Below are 13,553 nucleotides of genomic sequence, written 5' to 3' on the forward strand. Positions count from 1 at the left end.
CACACACACACACACACACACACACACATGTTGTGTTTCCATGTTTTATGGGGACTTTCCATAGACATAATGGTTTTTATACTGTACAAACTTTATATTCTATCCCCTAAACCTAACCCTACCCTAAACCTAACCCTCACAGAAAACTTTCTGCATTTTTACATTTTCAAAAACATAATTTAGTATGATTTATAAGCTGTTTTCCTCATGGGGACCGACAAAATGTCCCCACAAGGTCAAAAATTTCGGGTTTTACTATCCTTATGGGGACATTTGGTCCCCACAAAGTGATAAATACACGCTCACACATACACACACACACACACACACACACACACAGTAAAAGAACTGCTTGACCATCAGAAATAATTGTAGAATAAAATGGCATTGATTACACCTGATTAATGTATACTTAACTTGATAAAAATACACCACACTGTCTGCTCTGCCTCCCCAATCTCAGTCTCCCAGTCTTTAAACATTTTTGTTATCCTTCTGAACCCATAGAGTGTTCATTCTCATAATCTCTAACCACTGGGCTTGCTTTTCCACTTGTCTCTGCTCGCCACCATTATTTCTTAAACCAATCTGACTTCAATCTAATGGTGGAACCCTAGCAACCCATCTATAAAAGGCCCATTTGTTTAGGAAGTGTATATTCTAGGTAAAAAGTTAAAGGTGATTAAACATAATGAGTATCTTGCCTAATGGGTTGCCTAAACATATTATACATCTTGTCTAAGTAAATACGTATTTAAAATACTAAATATACACTCACCTAAAGGATTATTAGGAACACCTGTTCAATTTCTCATTAATGCAATTATCTAATCAACCAATCACATGGCAGTTGCTTCAATGCATTTAGGGGTGTGGTCCTGGTCAAGACAATCTCCTGAACTCCAAACTGAATGTCAGAATGGGAAAGAAATGTGATTTAAGCAATTTTGAGTGTGGCATGGTTGTTGGTGCCAGACGGGCCGGTCTGAGTATTTCACAATCTGCTCAGTTACTGGGATTTTCACGCACAACCATTTCTAGGGTTTACAAAGAATGGTGTGAAAAGGAAAAACATCCAGTATGCGGCAGTCCTGTGGGCAAAAATGCCTTGTTGATGCTAGAGGTCAGAGGAGAATGGGCCGACTGATTCAAGCTGATAGAAGAGCAACTTTGCCTGAAATAAGCACTCGTTACAACCGAGGTATGCAGCAAAGCATTTGTGAAGCCACAACACGCACAACCTTGAGGCGGATGGGCTACAACAGCAGAAGACCCCACCGGGTACCACTCATCTCCACTATAAATAGGAAAAAGAGGCTACAATTTGCAAGAGCTCACCAAAATTGGACAGTTGAAGACTGGAAAAATGTTGCCTGGTCTGATGAGTCTCGATTTCTGTTGAGACATTCAGATGGTAGAGTCAGAATTTGGCGTAAACAGAATGAGAACATGGATCCATCATGCCTTGTTACCACTGTGCAGGCTGCTGGTGGTGGTGGTGGTGGTGTAATGGTTTGGGGGATGTTTTCTTGGCACACTTTAGGCCCCTTAGTGCCAATTGGACATCGTTTAAATGCCACGGCCTACCTGAGCATTGTTTCTGACCATGTCCATCCCTTTATGGCCACCATGTACCCATCCTCTGATGGCTACTTCCAGCAGGATAATGCACCATGTCACAAAGCTCGAATCATTTCAAATTGGTTTCTTGAACATAACAATGAGTTCACTGTACTAAAATGGCCCCCACAGTCACCAGATCTCAACCCAATAGAGCATCTTTGTGATGTGGTGGAACGGGAGCTTCGTGCCCTGGATGTGCATCCCACAAATCTCCATCAACTGCAAGATGCTATCCTATCAATATGGGCCAACATTTCTAAAGAATGCTTTCAGCACCTTGTTATATATATATATATAAATAATGGCGTTGTGCAGGTTTATGTGAATGTAGATCTGACCTTGGTGGAGGAGAGGGATCTGGTGAAATACCTCAAACCTATCCAAAGTCGGAAGTTAATGAAGGGCATCAAAGAAGGTAAATTCATCTGTTCACCCATTACACTTTTCACTCTTTCATGTCACTGAATTAGGGCCTTAGAACATTGGCACAACTGGTAGACAATATACTTCGTATGTAGTCCCAAGCTCACACATTGGTTACCTGTCAAATACTATTGGATGAAGTGATTAATCTCAGGTGTGCAGCACAGCTTATAGACCTTATTCATGTGTGTGGTATTTGTTCAGTGTGACGTAATGGGTTGGGGAAATGTATAATAGGCATAAAAAATAATAATTGGAATTACAAACTCATCAAAACTGGGCTGTTTTTCACTGCTGTTGTTTTCACATCTGGAAATACATAGAAGTGAATGCAGCTGATGCTTATTACTTGCATGCATTTCCAAACTTAATAACAATAGCAGTGAAAAACAATCAGACCCTGTTATGATGAGTTTGTAATTCCAATAGTGTATTGGCCTGTTATTTTAACTATTGTTTTTTAAGTGGCATTATCAGAGCAATCTTTTAACATGAGTCAATGGACACTTCTGCGTTCTCCCAACCCATTATGTCACATTCGAACAAATGGCACTCACGTGAATAAATTCGAATTGCTTCATCCAATAGTGCTGACAGGAAACCAATGTGTGCTTCCTCCAGGAAGTACTGGAGCAGGACTACAGTTAAGCACACAGTCTATTGACCCATAACCCTACATCTTGCCCTATCTTAATTAATAAATTGTTTTTGTGCCTTCTAGGACTTGTTACTCTTAATATGGAGTTGGTCTCTGCTCCTGATCCAAGTGCTCCAAGTTCCCCAACTCCATGGTCTCCAAACACAACATTCCAACCTCCAAATCAGCTGTTGCCCAGCCCTCCAAGCACGTCAAGCGCTTCACAGCCTGGCGTACCATGGCATGTTGACTTTCGTCTCAACTGGGACCAGGTGTCATCAGCCATTCGGCTTAGAGTGGAAAAAGAAGAAAGACCATTGCCAGACGAGAGAAAGGCCTTCGTGGTCGTGCTCGTGGACCAAATGATGCAGCACGACCGTAACCCAACCAGAGCCATGTGCCACAGCGTTGTGAGAAACATTGTCAGGTAGGGATGGGACTATTATCAATATTAGCTGTCAGTTAATCCCCAGCCCCACCCCCTTCAACTGTTTGTAACTTTCACTGATTTATTCCCTGCACCTATGATGTAACAAGGGTGCAAAAGTGAAGACTTTGTAAACATGGTTTGTTTAAACAGAGCTAGTATATTCAAGAAAACCATACTAATTCACATGTTTTTATGAAGGTCTTGTTCAGCCTGATGTTTTTTTTTTTTGGTCTTGTTCAGCCTGATGTTTTTTTAAGCGTGGTTCTTTCCTTTAAGTAATCCTTACATTAGCTGTACGCTTCTGTCGTAAGTGCCACAATGGTGACATGTTTCCTAATTATCCCACCCACATTTTCAGGAGCAATCCAAAATCATTTGGCGACATTGGCAAGCACGGTGTTACTGCTGGAGACGGATGTCACTCTCTTCTGCAACAAGTAAAAACGAGAGTGGAGAACAAAAATAGGAATAATACACTTGCTCAACGCCGCAGAGAAAGAAGACCGTGCACGGTCTTCTTTCTTAGCTGTACGCTTCTGACGTAGAAGCTACAGGAGGCAATTAGTCGACGAGGACAGACCATCCTGGATTACTGTGCAACACTGGACAACCCCAAGATCCGTGATGTTCTGGCCTGCTATGATCCAGACTCTGACAAGGCTGCCTGCATCCTGCTGCTCCTAATGTTGTACTTCAAAGAGCCGAAAGAGAGTTTGATGCTTGAAGTTGATGTAAGATTTTTTATACAAATATTTAAAATGCAAAATGAGTGATTACATTATCAACATTTACCTTGCATGATTTTCTACCTCTGACAAATGAACAATATTTATCCTTTATCCTAAATCCATGCTATTGTGTGTTAACTATGTTACAGCCATGTGCCACTGCTGTGGACTTCAATACTGCAGAACTCCCCAGCACCCCCTGCTTGATCATTCAAGGTAATGTTACTTTGATCTAGTATTGACAATTCTAACTCATTATTTTGTTTTCATTCTAGAAATCTACATGACCACAATAAATAATAATAATTATAATTATAATAAGAATTACATTTGTATAGCCCTTTGTATCTTAAGCAGATCGCAAAGTGCTCATAACACATAATGTTGTATCTGTTCATTTCAGGTGACATGATGAAACCCTCTGGATGGCTTATATCCATCGAGGGACATGTCGTGATGGGCCCACACCCTTTCTTTTTACACGGAGTAGCTGCTTTCTTCAGCAGATATTACGTCTTCAACCTTGAGTATCCTGCCGCTGGATCGTCGACGCTGGAGTTCATTCAAAGGTATTTTATAAAGATCACATTTAATCTTGTAATTCACATTATAGTACAGGCTTCCAACTCAATGATTGTCTTGAGGTCTAAAATGCTGACAAACGAGGTACATGAGGCTAGCCTGGTGAGACCATCCTGATCTCGCGAACTCCTTCAATTTCGCTCTGCAGATCAGTCTGGTTTTCTACACATGTTATGCTGACAAATACCTGCCGGTCCAATCACAGCTATTTATTTTGTTTTGGGGCAGGCTATGTGATGATGATTTCGAAACGTCTATTGCGAAATGCGAATGTATTGAATGAAGTAGATGAAATTTTCTTTAAAAGCAGAACAAAATGCTCTCAGGCCCTTAATTGAAAAGGATGTGTTTGTCATACTTTCAACAGCGTTTGGTTTTAATTTAACAACTGGCCAATTGCGTGAAGATGCATTTCAGTGGTGGCGCACGTTGATATGGCCTCTCATTATAGAAAATCAACTACTTTGCCTCAGGCAAACCTAACCTGAGGCACCTTGGCTAAAAATGGCTAAAAAAAATTATGGTGAGAGTAAGATCTAACAAGTTTGGATTATAAATCTATTAGGGTTTGATGTGGGGAAAAAGCACAGCAAAAAGCACACCTTGATAAATGCTGTCTGCAATACATACTGTAAGTCTATTTAAAACTGAAACTATCTTTGCTTATTAACAGGTGCTTCCTGGGCATCAATCCTGAAAGAGGCTCAAAGACCAAGAAGTGGACAACAATGAACCCTCATGTGAGCACCCTTTTGAGGAAACTTATTGACTTTGAGTGGGCATCATAGTTTTTTTTTGCAGCGGTAGTTGTCAGGCTCAGTTTTGAGTAGCCTTGTACTTTTCGTAATTTTTCAAGACAACTTTGCACTACAAGATTTTTACACAATGCTGTTGCGTGTGGATTCATTATAATGTTTGAGACTGAGAGGAGCGCCTGACCCCTTTACGACATTCCTTCATCGCTCTCCCCTTGCTCTCTTATCTTGCCATGAAGGCCTCATTCCCATCCTGTCCATTACTGTTATTGTGACACAGCTAGTTGAATAGTTTAATTGTGAGACAGGTAGTTGAATTGCAAGTTTGCACAATTTCTCTGTATTTTAAGATGGCTTTTATGACTAGAAAGTTGAATTTCTTGAACTCTTGAAGTTCTTGGCATCTGCTGTACATTGAAAAATATGTATTTGTTAATAAATATGCCATTGGGCTAACATTGACTTTACCTCAGAGTTGTTTGTTGGGGGGTGGGGGTTAATTGTAAAATGATTGTAAATTCACAGTAAATGGAAGCTTCATCTGCATTACTTTTACAGTAAGTTACTTGACAATTTTAGCATGACTTCCACAGTATACATTGTAAATTCACAGTAAATTATTGTCAACTTGTACATTACTTTCACAGTACACACTGTAAAAGTACAGGGCCTTGTTGTAATGATTAGCAAAAGATTGTAATTCCCCAGTAATGTACTGTAATATCACAGTAATTCTTTGTCATTGAAGCTGTGAAGTTACAGTATACAGTGTGCTTTTACAACAATGCATTGTAATATCACAGATATAAAATTACAGTAAATTGCTGTGAGTATATTTCACAGTATATTGCTGTAATCCTTACTGTGAAAGTCATGCAAAATGTATCCAATTATTTATTGTAAATTCACAACGAAAAATTTTGCAGTGTGTAGTGTGACCAATAACTCTAGTTTGTTGATAATGGAAGTAAGTACACTGACCTTGATTTCTGTAGACTGTAGATCATTTTTGTCAGTAGATGATGTCTGTTTGGTTTCGGAGTATTTTGCTGAGTTGTGAAGTTAGCTGTATCCATTTCGTAGCGGTTGTAGTAGTAATCGATGTATGCTTCTATGTGTGCTTCTAGGTCCGTTAATTCCTCCAGTATACAAAGGGTATGTTCCCGTGGTTGTCGTAAGTATTATTTGGTAATAGTCCAAAATTGTTATTTGTACAGTTGGTACAAGTGGGCGCCACCATGATGAATCTCACCCTCTCTGTGTGAAGTCTCAGGTTACTTGAATTGATCACGTTTAACTCTTGCTGAATTTGCAAAGTCTGGGAACAAGAAAATGCTGAGGTTCTTCCAAAAAACCCTTCCTTTACTCCTTGCCTCGCACAACACAAGATATTTATCAGATGATCTCAGAAATTTGGCCAGAATTTATAGGGCCTCTCTCCCTCAGTGGATCACTGAGACAGAACCCTGAGAGCTTGCTCGATTTCCAGCTTATGGCCTGTTATGTCAAGCAGATTCTGAAAAATATTTCACGATATCCTGACCCTCTTCAGCTTCAGGAATTCCGACGATTCGGACGTTATTCCACCGGTTACGGTTCTCCATGTCCTCCAATTTCTCCCAGATGCGCTATAAATCCACCTTGGTCGCTAGCAGATTAGCTGCTATTTCCCTCTCCGATGACTCCAGATAATTGATATGTTTCTTGACATCCCCCACTCTTGTGACCACCTCAGCGATTTTTGTCTTCATGCTAGTGATCGATCGACATATTACAGCAAGATTCTCCAAGTCAGCATTGCCGACATGTTCAACAATTCTCGCCGAATTTCCCTCACTTCTCTGGCCAAATCGCTCGGGGCCTTAAGGGCATCAGATTGAGCAAGACCAGTATTCGTTTTAGTTTAAGATTTAGTTTGGATATATTCATATGTACATATTTACTAAATGCATTAATTTTTATGAGTTTTACAAATGTAAGTTTTGTTATTACTTGTACAAATATTATTGATTGTGTCTGTATCAATTCATCTGCTGGATCATTTTTCATCAATTACAAAATAAAAACTATAAAATAAATATTTTATAATTCAATTATAAAATATTTAACTATTTATTATTAAGACATCTGCTGACCTCTGCTAACTTAATGAAATAAAAGCATTCCAACAATGAATTTACATCTTATATTTACTTTAAATATTAAACACTTTTGAATTTCTTCAGGATTCTGTATCTACAGTATTTTATTATATAAACACTTTGGAAGCTTTTTAACATCTATATTGCACATATGCATAAGACAAAATCAGAAATTCCTGATGTAAAGGATTATTTTTTAAAGGCAGGAGTTCTTTATCACCAATAAACATTTTAACCAGTTACCATTATTACCAGTTCAGCAATTAAATCAATTCAGAAGATATTGGCTGTTTATTCCAGTAATGGCTGCAACCTTGTTCTTGTTTACATTTATACTATAAGAAAAGGAGACAGAGCCCCTCCTCTGCTTGAAGAGGCAAACACAGCCTAATAAATTCTTTCCGATAACACCCTGGTGATGGAAGACTTCAACCAGGGAAAATTCCACCAATAAATAAAGATAAAAGTCTGAGCAACTGACTCAAAGATAAATCAACTAGACAGAGAGAGAGAGAGAGAGAGAGAGAGAGAGAGGAGATAATATATCCAGCAGAAGTTAAATCAAACAAAGATAAGAAAATGAAAGATATAACCCAGAAAGAGAATCCAGAGATGCTGCTGTCTCATTACACTGGATTAGAACCCAACAGAGTCTGGTGTAACCTGCTCTTCTTCACTGATCAGCCATCAGCCTGGCACAGTATTTGCCATGCACTGCATCAGAAAAGGTGGCATCAGTAAAGAAAGATAAATCACTCTGGTAGGAGAAAAAGAGATAAAGCTGACTGTAAACTTGTATCACAACGGTACAGTCATGTTCCAGGGGTCAGAACCCAGCCTTGATGAATTCTAGAAGAGTTTCATGAACTTTAAAATGGATGTTCAGAGGTTTAAGAAAGATCCTGAGGTGAAGAGCAGTGTAGTGTCATGCTCCACAATAGTCACAAACAGAGCCCTCAGTCTGTGTGTTACCCCTGTAACACACAGACACCACCTGCATCTCAAAAGATCAAGGTCTTGAGAGTCAACATCGCTGAGCTGGAGCAGGACTACTTCCTGTTTAAAGAGGAAACTACCAACAACCTCTGTCAGCTACAAAACAAGACCAGCCACCTCAGCACACAACTTCATCAGCTCTGCTCTGCTGTCAGACAGCTGGAGGAGAACAGCCAGGAGCCACGAGAGGAGCTGAGGAGGGTGAGAGAGGAGTTGGTCAAGAGAGATCAACACATCAATATGCTGGAGAAAGATCAGGGGAGGAGATCAGACAACAGCTACACACAAACCCTGAACACATCACAACCACAGAACAACAACAACAGTGTACCAGCACAGAAACACTCAACATCTCTCCTCCTAAACACATCAGAAAAACAACACAACACCAGCAGTGTGTTAAAACACAAACACACACCATCCCATCCCCTGCAACACTGCAGGTCTCTTAAGCTTCTCAGAAATTCAAGAAGATAACAGTACCAGACAGAGACATCCAGAGGTCACAACAATCTCCAACAGAGAACATAAGAGACAACACAACATCATCATCCTCTGTGACTCTAACGGCAACCACCAGTACCAGAGACGACTGTTCCCCAGGAAAACTCCAACCTCTCACTCTGCTTTGAAACTGCTGAAAGAGGATATTTTGGGAACACATCACAAATCATTCTGCACACAGGGACAAATGACCTCAGCAGCAGAAGAGTGGATGTCACCAAAGCTCTCATTAATGTGGTGAAAACAGCTGGAGGAATCTACCCCAAAGACAAAGTCATGATCTCTACACTGCTGCCTCACATTGTTGGGGAGTAACGCAATACATGTAATGGGATTACATGTATTGTAGCTGTATTCCACTAAAGTTACAATTGAAACGGTTGGTAAACAGATAAAGTTACATTCCAAATTATTTTGATTACTGAAGAGATTACTTTGCATTTTATTGTTTTTTAAAAAATAGTATTTTGTGTATTCATTTGATAAACATTTATCAGTATACCTGATGCAATCTGAAAAGGTGTACACTCTGAGTTTTTTAACCTTGTGTAAATTGTCATGTGAACATTTAGCTTAATGCTAAGCTAAAATGCTACTTCTAGCCCTTTTACATGCGCCTGTTACTAGGCACAATTATATTTATTTCTATAAAGAAAGTCCATGTTAGATCGTAATTTTTTTTTTCTCTAGTAAGTAATATTTGGGGAATTGTGCAAAAATCTTATTCTTGATGAGAATTTTTTTATTGTTTTCCAGTAAAATATATATATATAAAAAAACATAAAACAAGATAAATTTGCTCTTGTTTTAGAAGCAACACTGCATATGATATTTAGTCTTTTTTCAGAGAATGTATTTTTAACGTGTCTTATTGTACTGGCAGATTTGACATGTTATTAAATTTCTTATAGTCAAAACAATTAAAGAAAAAAGTGCTGAAGAAGTATTCCAAAGTATTTAGATTACATTACTGACCTTGAGTAATCTAACGGAATATGTTACAAATGACATTTTTTAGCATGTATTCTGTAATTTGTAGTGAATTAAATTTTAAAAGTAATCCTCCCAACCCCGCTCCACAAAACATCATCAATGTCATTAATGCAGAGATAGCTGATATGTGTGCACTCATGCAACATCAGCCCTCTAGTTTTAAAGTTAGTAACAGTGATATTAGAAGTTACTACAGAACCATCAAGGAAAAGTGGAAGTGGTTCGACCAAATGGATGCCATCTAAACCGGTGAGCAATGGGAGTGAGAGTGCCCTGAACCTTTGTTACGTTAACTCTATATTCTGCTTGATACCTTCACTTTATTTAGTTGACCAGCTTGCTTCTAAAACAACCAGGCCAACTGAACTGTTACATTTGAGTAAAATCACCATGCAACAACTGCTTTATGCATCACAATGAGCTAGTAGCTAACAGCTAGCGGTCACGTTATTGTTTTGGTCAGTTTGTGTCGTGTTTAAGATGTCACGGCAGTAGAGGCGGCACAACTATGATAATCCCACCCACGTTGAGTCGAACCGTAACGTGCAGTGGAAAAGTGCCATAAGGTACTAAATTTATGAGCCTCTCCTACTATCAAGTGTACCTCAGAGATCTACAAGGGTTTGTTCCAAAATACAGAATATTTATCCAACACAATCATACATATTAATTTTTCAGAAGACAAAGAATCAACTAAATGATTGGTTAAATATAAAAAGTAAATACCATAGAACCTCCTATCTTTCTTCATCTAACAAGGAGAGGTTCCTGTCCTGAAATGCTCTAATCTTCATCCACACTAGTCTTCCTCAGCACATTCCATAATAATAATATGTTTTTCACTCTTCGGCTGTGTCCTTTGATAAGACACAGTTCTCTGCCTCCCTTTGCCTCTCTGACCTTGACAGAGATGGCCATACAAAGAAACTTCTGTTGACTTGATAAAGAGAGTTTAAAGAGAGAAAGTATTTATCTAAGCATTTGAACATGTTTGTTTCATCTACAGCCTGTACTTTCAAAATACAAAATGTACTTTCCACAAAAATTACATATACCATCAGTGAAACACCCTCACATTAAAAATGGAAGAGATTCAGTAGGAATTACAGTATAGTTTGGTTAAAAGAACATATTTTCCATTACATTCCGCCTTTGAAAAAAGGGAGAACACACGTTTGGATTAAAATGAAAAAATAACTAATGTGTACAGATGAGGATATTTACCTGTGTGCCACCTACATCCCCCCACATGAGTCACCCTATTATAGTGAGGAGATCTTAAAAACAATACAATTTGAGGTCATTCAGTTTCAGTCTCTTGGCTCATTCCTGATAAAGGGGGATATGAGATATGGGGGGAGTTGCTACATCACGGCGACCGGAGGGCAGCTGGAACTGCCTAAGGGAGACGCGGGTCCACTCGTAAGGGGACCATACCGAGGAAAATACACACAGGAGGAGTCACCGCAGGAGTCCCAGCCTGTGAAGCACCTATTCCAGTACAGGGTAGATTTGAGTACCCGCAGTGGATTGGGTCGGCAAATTCCTCCGCTAAATTGTGGACCCACAGGGCTAGGGAGGAGTCATCCAGGGATCCGAATGAACGGGATTTCCTGGGAGAGAAAGCGCATGGTTTTACCTCGGCCGAGGGAAAGGGCACTAGGTGCAAGCAGGTTGGGAAGTGAAAGCCACGCGTCCAAGCTCCGTGCTAGGGGCACCAAGGGGACGATTATTTTGACGATTATTATTACTTTATAAGAAAATCTCTATTTAAATTTAATCTCCCTATTAAACTGTGGCTGAAATTGTTTGCCAGTGTCATCAAGCCCATACTTATGCATGTGGCATTAAAATCTGGGGCCCCAAATATAAAATTAATTATGAATCATGGGATACAAGTCCAGTTGACATTTTTCACCTTGAAATCTGTAAAAATATCCTGGGAGTTCACAGAAGTGCTTCTAACCTGGGCTGTAGGGCAGAACTGTGCAGATTCCCTCTTTTGACTGACATTCAAGAGAGAGACACTAATTTCTAGTTTCACCTATCTATCATGTCTCCATCAGGCTCTCCACCTCTTTCCACACTCTGTTTACTCTCCCCTGACTTCTTATCAGCCACACCTGCAAACAATCACACAGTTAGTCAAGGACTGCTTATATATACTCACTTCCCTCTCACATTCATTGTTAAGTCTCACCAAGGACTATTTCCATTCCTAGCCTCTTCTTCGGTGGTAACTTACCTGTTTATTGCCATTTGTTCATCCAACTGTTCATCCTGCTACATACTCTGCCCAGTTTCTTCTTGTCAGCTGTGCTATTTATTATCTGCCTTTTGTCTGCTTCTAAGCACTCTCTCCATGATCTTTAGAGTTCATAGAAACAATAATTGTAACATTAAAAAGCTAAGACTTTCTTTTTCACACCCTATCCACATCCCTATCGGAGTTGGCCACAGCGGAAACAGTCTCCGCCACCCTTTTCACAGGTTTGTTGTTTGCTCAATAAACTTATACCTTTGGCATCTGGAACCCCTGACTCTGAGGGATTTCTTGCAAAGAGGGAACAATCTTTGACAATTTTCCACAACATGATCTACAAGAAACACACTACATATCTAAAGAAAAAACCATAACGATTTTCAAAATGTTTTACAAAATCAGTTTATACAATATGCCTTAGATATGTACTATGATAACAACATGTTTTTGGACATGCACCATGGTAGTACCATTTTTCTTAACCAACCTTATGTTGTTGCTCACCATTCAATTCTACTGTATGCAAAAAATGAATGCAATAAAAGTGAAAAGTCAGAGGCTTCTATATTCTACTTTATATATTATTTGTGTTCCACAGAATGAGATTACTGACAACCATTGGAAGAAGTTTCCAACTCTTTCTGTGGGAGTATTCCTGAAACACAATCTCTCAAATATTTGAATGACCTAGTTTAATTGTCAGAGTAGGATGACCCTGGAAAACAGCCAGATGCTACTCACACATCTGACCGCCTGCCAAGTGACTCACTGCTGCCCTCACCTTGTGGGATCAGCTTCTGTTTCCAGAGAACTCGGCAGGGCGTTCCGTCCACCAGGAGCCGGAAGACTGCCTCTGACTTTTAAGTTACAGCTAAAGACTGGCCAGTTAATACCTGCATTACTAGTGTTTTTTTCTTCAGTTAAAATCATTTCAAAAGAACTCAAAGCATCAAGCACAAACTGCTTTCTGTACTGCTTTCAATACTGTGTTTTGAATTAGAGTACTGCAAATGTATCAGTGTTTTTGAACGAGTCTTTTCTCATTCATTTCTCAGTCAACTATGAAATTACTCACTCATAACAAAAAAGATGCTCAGTTGTCGCAACCTACTGGCATAAATGTGCAATCTCCAAAAATGGTCAATGAACGAATCAGTGAATGAAATCAAAATGAACAATGAATCAGAATCCCCATGGGTAGCCTATATAAAAAAGATGTAAGACACGAGGAGACAGACAGCACCTCTCATCGACACCGAATTAACAATAGGGGAAACAGAAGCACATGTCCCACAAAACGCTGCATCCAGCTATGACTCATGATCACGCACGGTGCTCTCAGCTAATATTGGCGGGAGAATCAATGGGACAGGGTGCAAGAGTGCGGCGCAGGATGATGTGTGCGCAGGTGCGGGAGAAAGAAATGACTCACGGAACTCCCGCAAAATATAAATATCTAATCTAAATAACAAAATATA

At 39.5% G+C, this 13,553-nt stretch overlaps 1 protein-coding gene across 1 annotated transcript; it reads left to right on the forward strand.

Annotated features, from left to right (window-relative positions):
- Positions 1–240: 240 nt before the first annotated feature.
- Positions 241–5,629, forward strand: LOC127638834 (uncharacterized). The gene is made up of 7 exons (XM_052120578.1): positions 241–2,038; positions 2,768–3,110; positions 3,472–3,625; positions 3,659–3,844; positions 3,991–4,057; positions 4,245–4,410; positions 5,097–5,629. The coding sequence occupies exons 1-7, from the start codon at positions 1,081–1,083 to the stop codon at positions 5,209–5,211; spliced, it is 1,989 nt and encodes a 662-aa protein (XP_051976538.1). The 5' UTR covers positions 241–1,080; the 3' UTR covers positions 5,212–5,629.
- Positions 5,630–13,553: the final 7,924 nt, after the last annotated feature.

This window comes from Xyrauchen texanus, chromosome 47 (genome assembly GCF_025860055.1).
Source record: "Xyrauchen texanus isolate HMW12.3.18 chromosome 47, RBS_HiC_50CHRs, whole genome shotgun sequence".
Lineage (NCBI taxonomy): Eukaryota > Metazoa > Chordata > Actinopteri > Cypriniformes > Catostomidae > Xyrauchen > Xyrauchen texanus.